General features: G+C 50.0%; 1 protein-coding gene across 1 annotated transcript in view; it reads left to right on the top strand.

Moving 5' to 3' along the window:
* Positions 1-4,615, top strand: part of Muc17 (mucin 17, cell surface associated) — a 32,257-nt gene extending 27,642 nt beyond the window's left edge. Inside the window, exons 6-11 of the mRNA XM_035444189.1 lie at positions 384-449; positions 558-720; positions 1,626-1,787; positions 1,932-2,026; positions 2,892-2,971; positions 4,574-4,615. Of these exons, the coding sequence (XP_035300080.1) occupies positions 384-449; positions 558-720; positions 1,626-1,787; positions 1,932-2,026; positions 2,892-2,971; positions 4,574-4,615 (608 nt within the window). The remainder of the gene's footprint in view (positions 1-383; positions 450-557; positions 721-1,625; positions 1,788-1,931; positions 2,027-2,891; positions 2,972-4,573) is intronic.
* Positions 4,616-13,327: the final 8,712 nt, after the last annotated feature.

Here is a 13,327-nt window from a genome sequence, read left to right as displayed (position 1 = left end):
AGCCCTCGGGGAGTCAGAGGCAGGAGGATCTCTGAGTTCGAGGCCAACGTGGTCATGCATTGAATTCCAGGACAGTTAGGGCTATCCACACAGTGAGACATTGTCTTAAAAAAAAAAAAATCCTTCCAAGCGAAAGGCTCAGGTTAAAGTGCAGTAGCCCTGTAGCCTTCCAGCCTGGCTCCTACACTGATCAGGGAAGCCCCTTGCGTAAAAGGTCCCACAGTCTCCCCAAACAGTGTTATCATCTGGAAACCAAGTGTCCAAACACGCAAGCCTGCTGAGAACACGTCACACTGCACTGTCTCAGCCCTTCCCCTCTCCCACGCACACCCAAGGTGCTAACGGAGCCTCTGTGATAACAGTGTTATGTGTTTCCTTGGCAGCTTTACTGTGTTTCAACTCTACTGCCACCAAGGTGCAAAATGTTTCCAACTTTGTCATTTCTAATGGTATGTAATGTGACCGGTTCTGGGGAAAGCCAGAAAGGGGAGCCGTGGGGGTGGGCAGGGAGGAGCCAGGCTTCCTGATTCTTAGCTGTTCTTCCATGTCCCCCGCAGAGACCTGCCAGCAGCAGGTTGGAGAGGAGTATGCAAAATATGTTTTCACGGAGACCAAGGGTGATAAGGTGCATTGTATCACAGCCTGCTCAGCCGGCTACAAAACCTCCTTGGACTGCCACTATGGCAAATGCCAGCTGCAGCGGAGTGGACCCCAGTGCCTGTGAGTATGGCACTTTGCCCGAGGGGTGGCTCCTCTCCCGGAGGCCAAGGTCATGAGGTTACATGACACTGCATCTCTTAAAAGTATACAGCTGTGAAAGAATTGGGTTGTGGGTTAAAGGGACGTGTATGAAGTCTGGAGTACACTAAAGTGGGTCAGGAAATGTCCAACCTGGTAGGAAAAGCTCCAAGACAGAATGAGCGATGGATGCTCCAGCTTCAGGAGGCTCCCAGTCTAGCAGAGAACACAGGGCCTCCTTCCCAGAGAAAGAACGTGTGCCCTGCAGCCTGAGAGGTGTCTCAGTGGGTAAAGGCACTTGTCACTAAACCTGATGGCCTGAGTTCAATCCCTGGGATCCACACCGTAGAAGGAGAGAACCAACATTTGCAAGTTGTTCTCTGACTTCCACAGTACACACACACACACACACACACACACACACACACACACACACACACACACACACACGTGCGTGTACACACACAACAACATCAGGGATAACAGAAGGAGCAATTCATAGGCAGAGGCCTGACTGCTTATCTGGGGTAGCTTCTTTGAAAAGAGGCTCTCAAGCTGATTCGAGGTGGATTTGGGGAAGGGGTGCATATAGAGAGGGCAGTTTGGTCGAGGAACGCTCAGGGCGGGGAGCACAGGCTCTGGGTCAGAAATGGGGGCGAGGGTGTTTGCAAATAGGGCTGAAAATGGAAACACCGGGCAGGCAGGTAGACGGCCCAGCGTGGAGTGCAGACCAAGGAAACTCGGGCCCTGGTGTGCGGCTGGGGGCAAAGGCCTGGAACTGGGTTCCCGCTAGGACCAGCTTAGACCACCTGGGCTCCTCAGAGCTCTACTGACGGCCAGAGCATGACTGTCTCTTCTCTCTCCTCTCTGCCCTTCTCCCGTGTCAGCTGCCTGACCACAGACACTCACTGGTACAGCGGGGAAACCTGCGACTGGGGTATCCAGAAAAGCCTGGTGTATGGGCTCGTGGGAGCCGCGGTGGCAGTGCTGTTGGTGATCCTTGTCATCCTGGGTGTGTTGTCCACACGTTTCAGGAGAGAGGCAAACAGGTAAGCGGCTGGCACCCCCGCTCTACCTTCTGTCTCCATTCTCAAGGTGGACAGAGAGTTGCCAGAAGCAGAGATGTAGCTCATCCTGGGTCTTTGTCTTTACCCATGATCATAACTGGGTCCCATGGTGTCTTCTACCAACAGGCAAAAGTTCAAAGTGTCTCAGATGCAGAAGTGGAATGAAGAGGAAGGCCGAAACCCTGGAGCCTTCCACAACGTCGGTTTTGACCACAATGAAGGTATCGGCAATCTCTGTGGAGCTCAAACTCGGAATGACGCATAGGGTGGGGGACACAGGAGACTCGGGAACACTCCATTTCAAAAGCTGGCCTAGAACCTGAGTGAGATATAACACGGGTATTGTATGGCAACACCCTAAGGGAGGCCCGCCAAGTGATGGTGTGCATTCCTCTGGAACATAAAACTATGTCTATAGGGACATAGATGGGGGTCCAGGGGTGAGTATGCTCACCAACAAGTGACTTACATCTCAGGATAGAGGTTAGCATTGTGGTTTGTTAGATGCAAACATTATAATTTCTAGGAATGGGCTGGGGATGCAAGGCAGTGGGTGGAGGGCTTGCTTAGCATGAATGGAGTCCTGGGTTTGGTCTCCAGTGCCATATTAACCAGATGTGGGGTCCACCTGTGTAATTCCAGCAGACAGGAGGGTCATCTTTGTCTATGTAGTGAATTTGAGGACATCTGAGACACATCAGACCCTGTCTCAAAATGCAAACAATGGCTGCCTGGAAGTGGCTACCTTTAATTCTAGCACTCAGGAGGCCGAAGGAAGTGGATCTGTGAAGCTCAAACCCAGTCTTGTCTATAGAATTTTTGGGACACAGTCTCTCTGTGTAGCCCAAACTGACCTCAAACTTGCCATCCTCCCTCTGCCTCTGCCTCTGCCTCTGCCCCCGCTCACACACCCCCGATTGTAGCTCACACTAGGGAGCTATTATGGAGCAACTGATTCAAGCAGTCTACCACACTCCCATTGGTTTTCCTTTCGTGGACGAGGGATGAACACCCTCCCCATCAGTGGGGCTCAGGGGACTGATGAACACTTTCTAACCACCTGTCTCTTTGGGCTTCCTCCCTTAGAAGGAGAAAACTATGTCCACTTGGGCTCCATGTACAGCAACTTCGAGGCCTCCCTAAGTCATATAAACCCTGAAGAAAAGGTAAGAATGACCAAGATGAACCCAATTTCTGTGCCCTGTGCTCTCTATCATCCTTCTACCTGGTAGGACCCTCAGGCAAGCAAGGCCATAGTGTCTGTGGCAGGAGTCCAGGCATGGGTCTCTGGTGTTACTTGGAAGGGCAGGAACTAGGGGACAGGAAGTGCGCACTCTTCCTGGCTTCAGACTCGTTTCTTTCTGTGCCTTAGGTATACCCTTGATGCCCTAGTTATTTGTTAACTTGGGGAGAGGGTCTGGAGAGATGTTGCTCCTACAGGGATCATATTTGGTTCCCAGAACACACGTCATGGCCCACAACCATCCATTACTCTAGTTCCAGGGAATTTGACACCCTTGTTGAACCCCCACAGGCACCAGGCATGTACATTTACATCCATGTAGGCAAACACTCACACAGTGAAATATAAAATGAATAAGTCTCTTTTTCAAAATGAATTTAAGAAATTTTAAGACAGGGTCTTACTGTGTAGAACAGGACAAGCCTTGCGGAGTGGAGAATAGATCAACCCTTGGACAGGCTATCACTAAATCCACCTAGCTGGGAAGGGAGGATGCAATTTGTTTGTACTAGACTCCAAAATTTAGACAAATTCCAGGGCTGGCAAGATGGCTCAGTGGGTAAAGATGCTTCAAGCCTGGTGTCCTGAGTTCAGTCCCCAGGACCCACACAGTAGAAGGACCCTGACCCCCACTTATTGTTCTTGGGCTTCAGTATGCCATGGGACATGTACATCCCCCACAAGAAATAAATTGTAGGTCCAACATGGTGGCGCACGCCTTTAATCCCAGCATTTGGGAGGCAGAGGCAGGCGGATCTCTGTGAGTTCAAGACCAGCCTGGTCTCCAGAGTGAGTGCCAGGACAGGCTCCAAAGCTACACAGAGAAACCCTGTATTGAACAAAAGGAAAAGGAAAAGGAAAAGGGAAAGGAAGGGAGGGAGGAAAGGAGGGAGGGAGGAAAGGAAGGAGGGAAGGAGGGAGGGTGGGAGGGAGGGAGGGAGGGAGGGAATGTGATTTTTTTAAAGAGACAAGCTCCCGCTGTGCTTCTATAGACCCAAGTCTGTTTAACTTTGTTTGTTTATTCTTTGTGTCTTTCACACCATGCATCTGGATCCCATTCACTTCCTGTCCCTGCCCTTGCGGGCGTGTCCCTCTCCCCCACCCCTGAGAACATTTAAGAGAAAAAAGGAGAGGGAGGGGAATCTCGTCATGGAAGCAGCTGCAGTGTGGCAGTGCGTCACGAAGTAACCTTTTGTCCATACATCTTTACTCGCAACTGTTGAGTGGTCTGCGGGTTCAAGGCCTCTGGTTTCTGCTACACTGCTGATGCTGGGTCCTCACTCGACTCCTCTTGGTTGTCCTGCTGTTGTCCTGAGTTGTGAAAATCCTGCAGCTTTGGGTCTGCAGGACCAGTCCCTTCACCTGCTCCAGCATATCACAGAGGGGGTGGACACTGGGGAGGGCCAACTCATAACTCTGGTTCTGGGCCTGGGTAGTTGCAGGGTTATAAACCCAAGTCTTAAGTGCTTTCAACACTAGATTTCTCCTGAGCACAGCCCTCACCTGCTTCTGTTTCTCTTTTCAGATCCAGATTCAGAGGCCTGAGATAGTCATGACATCATTGTAAACAATGACACAAAAGCAGTTTCACGTGGACCCTTGGAGCTGAGGACTGAGGAGGGCCCCATGGTGGAACACACCCTCCATTGAGAACTCCCCATGGGGACTTACTGGAAAACAGACCCTGTAGTTAGCAAGAATGAAATCCAGAGAGACAGCAGTGCTGGAAGCTCAAAGTATGGAAACTGCAGCGGGCGTGTCATGACGGCAGGCCATGCCTCCCGGAACCCCATGTCCAGAGACGTTCTTCTAGCCCTTAGTCTGATTCAGCACCAAGGACAGTGCCACACCCCCATTGCTAATGATTGCTTTGACATTGGACTGCATTTTACCATCTGCAAAACACTCTTCTAAGAAAGATTGTGTCCTAATTCCATAGAAAATACTGTTTTTAATATAGACCATCTGTCTTCACAAGGTCATGCTTAATTTTGAGTTTCATTCTGAGATTGATTATGATTAAAGCTTTTATTTTAGTGCATTCTAATTTTTTCCTTGTAAATACAATTATATGTTTATTTTTTCACGGTTGATTTTGTTTTTAATTGGGTGTATGTGTGTATCTGTGTGTATGTGAACATGAGTGCAATTGCCAGTGATGGCCAGAAGAGGGCATCAGATCCTCTGGGCTGGAGTAACAGGCTATTGTGAGTCTTTATCTGGTACTGAGAAATGAATTCAAGTTCCTCTGTAAGAGAAGTCACACTCTTAACAGTCTCTCTATCTCCCATATATGCTTATAATAACTAAAAGCAACCAAAGAAAATTGGTTGCAAGTTCTACAGATTCTAGAACTTTCTCTACTTGCCGCATTATACTGGCTCCTGGGCGTCATCTGCTGGGCTCTCTGTCCTCCTCTTCCCTCCAGGATATAATTCACCCCTCAGTACTAGGAGAGACAATATCTCCCCCTCGCTTTCCCCAGCATCGTTTGCTGATCTCTGGGGAATGTCACGAGGCAGGATCTCATCTGTTCACACTCAGGAGGCAGAAAGAGAATCAAGCTCTTCGGGGCTGGAGAGACGGCTCAGGGAATAAGAACAGCTTTTGGGCAAGCATGAAGACCTGCGTTCAAATCCCCAGAAGCCAGGTTAAGAGGCAGAAAACTGGTGAGATGGTTCAATGGGTAGAAGTACTTTCTGTCAAGCCAGACCTGCTGGAAGAGAGAATCAACTCCAGCAGACTGTCCTCCGATCTTCACGTATGCATTGTGACTCGTGTGTGCACATACTTGCATACATAAACATTCACAAAAGAAGTAATTAAAATGTACTAAATGCTTTTAAAAGCTGTGATTGTCAGGTGTGGTGGTTCACAACTTTAATACTAGCTCTCGGGAGGCAGAGACAGGCGGATCTCTGTGAGTTCAAGGCCAGCCTGATCGACAGAGCAAGTTCCAGGACAGCCAAAGCCACATGATGCGACCCTGTCTCAAAAAAATAAAAATAAAAAAACAAAAAAGCTGTGCATGAGTGATTACTCACACGGTTGGGTCTGTAATTCCAGCTCCAGCCTCGCTGCAGATTCAGTGTCCCATCTGAAGGAAATCAAGCAGATAGTGAACGAACAGGACACCTGACTTTCTCCTCTGGTCTCCATGTGTCACACACACACAGGCACACACAAACACAAGCACACACACAGGCACACATACAGGCACACATGCACTATATACACACAAACACACACACATTCTACATACATACAATAATAATAAATTTTAAAAAAACCCAAGTCCTCTGCTTTCCCCTAGGACAAAGTTTCTTCATTTCTTTGCAGAGTTCCTAAGAGGTGAGCATCCTAGGCTCTGTTTGCAGCTCCAGCTCTCCCATCAACTCTGGGAAAATCATGTGAACATTTGGACCCAGTCCAACCTTCTACCGAACAAGAACTAGATCATGCCTCAGGCCCACTTTGCTGCTACAAGTCTGAACATTTTGGAGCTGTCTTATTTTACATGTGTTTGTGTGTGTGCAGTGGAGCACACACGGGCGCATCGTACCACACAAGTGAGGAGGTCAGAGGGCAGCTTGAGGGAGTTGGTTCTCTACTTCCACCATGTGGGCCTGGGGATTGAACTCGGGTTGTCAGGCTTGGCAGCAAGCACCTTTATCTACTGAGACATCTTTGCTGGCCTGTTGGGTATAAGTTTTCAATTTCATTCTTTTCTTCTTTGTAAGCATGTGTGTGTGCCTCTGTGTGTGTGTGTGTGCGTGTGTGTGTGTGTGTGTGCGCACACACACACATGCATGCCACAGAGAACACGAGGACAACCTCCTGTGTCCTCTGACTTTCTTTCCACCTGGCTTGAGACAAGGTGCCTTCTTGTTCACTGCTGCCTACACCAGACTAGCTGGGCCACCGCTGTCCGGGCATCCTTCCACCGCTGACTCCCGGGTCACCATAGGGACACTGGGGTTACAGGTGCACGCTACCGGCCCATCTATACATGATTCCGTGGATCCTATTCAAGCCTTCCCACTTGCCCATGGAGACCTCCCTCCAACTCTTGGGGATGGTTTTGTTTTTATTTTCTTTATTCTTAATTTTATGTGCATTGGTGTTTTGCCTGCATATGTGTCTGTGTGAGGGTATCGGGTCCCCTGGAACTGGAGTTACAGACAGTTATGCGCTGCCATGTGAGTGCTGGGAATTGAACCCAGGACCTCTGGAAGAACAACCAGTGCTCTTAACCACTGAGCCATCTCTCCAGGCCCCTTATTTGTTTGTGTGTTTGTTTGTTTGTTTGTTTTTGAGACAGTCTCACTATGTAGCCCTGGTGGGCCTGGAACTGCTGGGGAGAGCAGGCTGGCCCTAACTGACAGAAATCCACCTGCCCGCTAAGTGCTGGGGTTAAAGGTGTGGCCCGGCGAGAAAGGGACTGACATTTCCCAAGCTTCCCATCCGTAAGGCCTCCCACTTCAAGCCACCATACAGCCTAAATCTAAGGCAGAGCCTGGACTCTTCTGCCCCCTTGTGGGTATTCTGAGCATCTGCAGGCACTGGTCAGTTTCTGAACCATTTCCTTAGAAAATCTGTAGCCTACCCTTGGTTCATTTTTTCATTTACCCTGAAAATCTTCAGCTCGCTGAATCTAGATGTCTTCACTTTAAGAATTGCCTCTCAGAATGGCGAGATGGACCAACTGGAAAGGCACGTGCTGCACAGCCTGACGGCTTGAGTTTGAATCCTGGGATCCACAGGGTAGGGGAGAACCAACTCCTGCAAGTTGTCTTTGGCTTTGCTGGCAATGGCAGGTGAGCTTGAGAGTGCAAGCATATGAGCACACACACACACACACACACACACACACACACACACACACACACACACGGCCACATGCACACACATGCACATAAATAAAACAAGTAATTTTTTATTTGTTTTTTTTTTTATTTTCTATAAGACAGGGTTTCTCTGTGGCTTTGGAGGCTGTCCCAGAACTTGCTCTGTAGACCAGGCTGGCCTCGAACTCATAAAGATCTGCCTGCCTCTGCCTTCCAAGTACTGGGACTAAAGGCATGCATCACCACCACCTGGCTGAGACACGTTCTCTTGTAGGACAGGCTGGTCTCCCACTTGAGATGTAGTTGAGGATAACCTTGAACTTCTGGTTCTCCTGCCTCTGCCTCCCGAGTTCTGAGATTCCAGGCATGGAGCACTGTACCAAAAGGAGGATTTCACAGGGATGTGGACTCTGTCTCCCAATACCCATGTCAGAGCCATTTCCTGCTTGCTCCCATCTGTTCAGTCAAGCGGCCACGGCCCCCAGAAAGCAGACACTGGCCACTGGGTAAGTGAGCAAAGGTCACTTCTTCCGCCAAACCCTGTTGTTTCTCTTGTAAAAATGGAGTGACCAGAACAGGCATGAGGGCTTGGTGGGTAAAGGCACACGTCAAATCTGACAACCTGAGGTTCAATTCCTGAGACCCACACGGTAGGAGAGAACATCTGACTCCTGTAAGCTGCCGTTTGACCTCCACACACGCACCAAGATATGTGCACAAAAATAGTCATTGATTAATTCAATGTGAAAAATGGAGTGACCAGTATCTCATAAATGAGGGCATTGGAGGCAAAGACCAGTGATTTGCCCACAGTACTAAAGGGATAATATAAGGAGACTTGGCAGGCTGAGCAAGAGGATCTAAATTTAAGAACCACTTGGGTGTCATAGTGGGATCCTGTCCCTGAGAATTAAACAACAACAGTGGCAAACAGATAGGCTTGTACTAAAATAGGGTGAATCCCTAGTTTAAAAGGTATTCTTACCAAATGGGGGTGTTTGGACACAAAGACACGCATGGTAAGGGGTGCCAGCTAAGAATGGGGAGACGTGATAAGGGGAAGGTGGTGAGTCTACAAGCCAAGGACACAAGAAGTGGCCGGAAAGATGAAGTGGAGATTGCTTATGTAGGTGTTTGTTTGTTTGTTTGTGTTTTTCCCCTGTACTGGGGATTGAAACCAGGGTCTCGAACGCTGAGCATGTTAACCACCAAGACAAACCCGCGTGTCTTCACTGGGGATTCTAGGAAAGCACTTTACAATGGAGCCACACCCCAGCCCCTCACTGGGGGATTCTAGGCAGGGGCTCTACCACTGAGCCACACCCCCCAGGCCCTCACTGGGGGATTCTAGGCAGGGGCTCTACCACTGAACCCCACCCCAGCCCCTCACTGGGGGATTCTAGGCAGGGGCTCTACCACTGAACCACACCCCAGCCCCTCACTGGGGGATTCTAGGCAGGGGCTCTACCACTGAACCACACCCCAGCCCCTCACTGGGGGATTCTAGGCAGGTGCTCTACCACTGAGCCACACCCCCCAGGCCCTCACTGGGGGATTCTAGGCAGGGGCTCTACCACTGAGCCACACCCCAGCCCCTCACTGGGGGATTCTAGGCAGGTGATCTACCACTAAGCCATGTTCCTGGCCCTTTCTTTGCTTTCTGAGACAAGGTCTCACTAAGGCTGGCCTTGAACTTTCTTCCATCCTCTTGCCTCCAGTCTCCCAAGTTGGATCCCGGCAGGCCCGAACCATCAGCCCTTCCTGAGTCTTTCACCACCCTGGCACCTGCCTTGTACGCAAACACTCCAGCTCTGCCCACGGCCTTCCCCCAGCTCCCAGCTTCTTTACCTTGTGCACCAAGTCCGCGCATGTGCAACCTGTGGCCCGGAAGCCCCTCTGCACTCCCCTCTCCCTCCCTGTCCATTTGGGGTTTGCTCATTCGCACGGTCTGGTCTTCCAGACCATTGTTCTCTTGTTCTTGGGGTGGGGCAGAGGGAAACCAGTTCTTTCCAAGTGCTTCCAACTGGCACAGAACTCACTGTGTAGCCCAGGCTGGCCTGGGACTTTGAGTAATGCCCCTGCCTCATCCTCCTAGGTGCAGGTAAGTGTGCCTCCTCTCCCAGCCCTCCAGTTGCTCTTGACCTCAGGCGACTCTGGGGCTTCCGCCTCTGTGCTAGCTAGCTAGGCTCCCCTCCCCCACCTCCCTTCAGCCCTGCTTCCCTCCCTCCCTTTGGCTCCCTCCAGGAGGCACAAACCTAATCAGCCTGATTATCGCCCAAGTTCAATTCCACTTTCTCTCGCTCCCACACAGTAAATTTCCTTCGCTGTTGGGCTCCCCTGTGAGACCAGCCTCCTGTCTGGCCGCTCAGCCTACGAAGCTGCCTCCCTGCCCCCACCTGCTGTATCATGGCAGATGAGTCAGACCTGCCCCACCTGGGGGTGTCACTTAAACTCCATTTACAGAGTCACATCACCTTCGTGGATTGTGCAGGATTCCCCTGCAGGGGTTCTAAAAGCCAAACTGCTCACGATTATCCAAAACATCACACTGTTAATGGACTCGTAGATCCAACCCTCTTCCCCAACTGTCCCCCGGCTCTGCAGGCTCTGGAGGTAGGCCGCTGGCATTCCTTGTGGGTTATTTATTACAGGATAAAGTTTGACCCTGTGGCTTTAATTTCATACTTCTGTCCTCCCCACCCCTTGGGTCTTTAGAGACAGAGTGTGACCGGAAAAGATCCAGAGAGGGAGAAGCAGGATTTACAGATACTAGGTCCCCTGGGATGGAGAAAGTAGCCCAGCCGGCCATTCCTTTTGCTTTGCTTCCTTCCAGAGGAAGGGAGGCCTGCCCACCCCACCCCACCCCCCATCGAGGAAGCAGAGAGGACGCAGTGATTTAATAAAGCTTAACAAGCCACAACTGCATCTTCCATACACAAGGCACCAAGTGAGGGTGGGGCACCCAGGGAAGGGAGACCCTACTCTCACACCCAAACAGGAATGAGAAAAGGATGCGTGGGTGTGCCAAGTGCCCACCACAGCATCACAGAAGTGGGAAGAGAGATTTGTTTGTGAATGGCTACACCAGGGCTTCCCGGAAGAAGGGCAATGGAGTCAGAGTCTAGAGAGGACGATTCTGGAGGGGAGGGGAAAGAGCTGAGAAGATGGCTGTCTATGTAGCAGGCAGGGGTGGAGTCCAGTTTCTAGGGGAAAGCTTGTGACATTTGCTTTGACAAGAGAGTTGGGGGTGCTGGGGAGACAGGCAGGTCCCTGGAGCTAGCTGGCCACCCACTTTAGCAGAAACAGTGCGGTCTGTGAGGGTTAGCATAGACTGTCAACCGGACAGAATCTAGAGTCACCTGAGGGACGGGCCTCTGGACACGCCCAGCGGGATTGTCTGGGTGACATTATTTGAAGTGGAAAGACCTGACCACCATGGGTGGGGCCATCCCCTGGCTGGGATCCTGGACTGCATTGGTGGAGAAAGAGGGCTGAATGACAGCCGTGCCCTCATTGATCACTGCTTCCTGATTGTGGGTGGGACCTGACCAGCTGCTTCAAGCTCCTGCCACCATGAATTCCTCACTGTGGTGGGCTGTACCCTTGACCCATCACCCGGAATAAACCCTTTGTCCCTTAAGTTGCTCTTGTCAGGGTGTATTGTCACAGCAACAGGAAAAAACAAAGCAAACAAACCTAAGACAAGGCGAATAGAGACTGACACAAATAACAAAGCCAAACCCAAGGTGGCAACACCCTGAGGGTTGGTACCCAAGACTGACCTCCAGCCTCCACAAGCATGACGCACAGGTGCACCACACACACACACACACACACACACACACACACACACACGCACGCACGCACGCACCAATCCCAGAAAGTTCTTATTTACTATTCACTTAGCCTTTGTATGTATATATGATGTGTGTGTTAGTGCGTGCGTGTATGTGTGTGCGTTCGCGTGTGTGCCATGCGAGTGTGTGCAGGTCAGAAGGCAACCTCTGGTGTTATTCCTCATCCCCCACCTGTTTGAGATGGGGACTCTCTCTCTCTTTTGTTGTTCACTGCTGGCTGCATACTGCAGGCTAGCTGGCCTGTGAGCTTCCAGGACTCTGTCTCCACCTTCCTTGTCACTGAGGGAATGCTGGGATTGCAGATGTGTGTTCTGCCATGTCCAGCTCCACGCTGGTTCTCAGAATCCAAACTCAGGTCCTCATGCAATTGCTTTACTCACTGAGCCATCTCTGCAACTCCAACCCCAGCAATTTAAAGAGCTGCTGTTGTCCTCGGAAGCAGAAGAGACATTTGTAAGACCCCAACACTTACTGGTCCCTAAAGTGCATCCTAGTGAATCCCAGGGAAGGAAGACAAACACCCAATCCACAAAGGGCTTCTACAGCAAGTCAGGAAATGTATGTGTGCACGTGTGTTTGTGATGCGTGTGTGTGTGTGTGTGTGTGTGTGTGTGTGTGTGTGTGTGTGGTGTATGTGTATGTAGGTGTGATGTATGTGTGTGTGTGTTTGGACAGTGTGTGTGTATGGTATGTGTATGTGGTGTGTGTATGCGGTGGATGTATTGTGGGTGTTTGTACGGTGTGTATGAATGTGTAGTGTATGTATTTCTATGGTATGTGTATTATACCTGTGCTTGGTATGTGTGGTGTGCGTGTATGAGTATGTGGTGTGTGTGTTTAGACAGTGTGTATGTGTATATGTATGGCATGTGTGTATGATGTGTATATGTGGTAGATGTGTGCATGTGTGTGTTTGGACAGTGTGTGTGCAGTGTGTGTGTGTGTGTGTGTTTGGACAGTGTGCGGGGTGTATGTGGTAGATGGGGGGTATGTGTTTGTACAGTGTGGTGTGTGTGTTTATGAGAGAGAGAGATGTATGGATGTGTGTGATGTGTATGTTTGTACAGTGTGTACATTATGTAATGTATGTGTGATGTGTTTATACAGTGTGTATGTGATGGATGTGTGTGTGTTTGTACAGTGTGTATGTGATGGATGTGTGTGTGTTTGTACAGTGTGTATGTGATGGATGCGTGTGTGTTTGTACAGTGTGTATGTGATGTGTGTGTGAGTGTGTGTGTTTGTACAGTGTGTATGTGATGTGTGTGTGAGTGTGTGTGTTTGTACAGTGTTATGTGATGTGTGTGTGAGTGTGTGTGTTTGTACGGTGAGTATGTGATGTATTGTGATGTGTGTGTTTGAACAGTGGGGAGGGTATATGTTTGTACACTGTGTGTAGTATGTGCCTGTGTGTGTACGTGTAGTGTATGTGTTTGTACAGTGTGTGTGTGTGTGTGTGTGTGTGTGTGTGTGTGTGTGCTCACACATGCTCAAGTGAGCATATAGAAGAAAACTTTCAGGAGGGTTCTCCCCTCCCCCTTGTCGAGTCCCTTGTCCTTTTCTGCCACCCTGTTT

This window comes from Cricetulus griseus, chromosome 4, assembly GCF_003668045.3.
Source record: "Cricetulus griseus strain 17A/GY chromosome 4, alternate assembly CriGri-PICRH-1.0, whole genome shotgun sequence".
NCBI lineage: Eukaryota > Metazoa > Chordata > Mammalia > Rodentia > Cricetidae > Cricetulus > Cricetulus griseus.
This window is presented reverse-complemented; position numbering and strand designations above follow the sequence as displayed.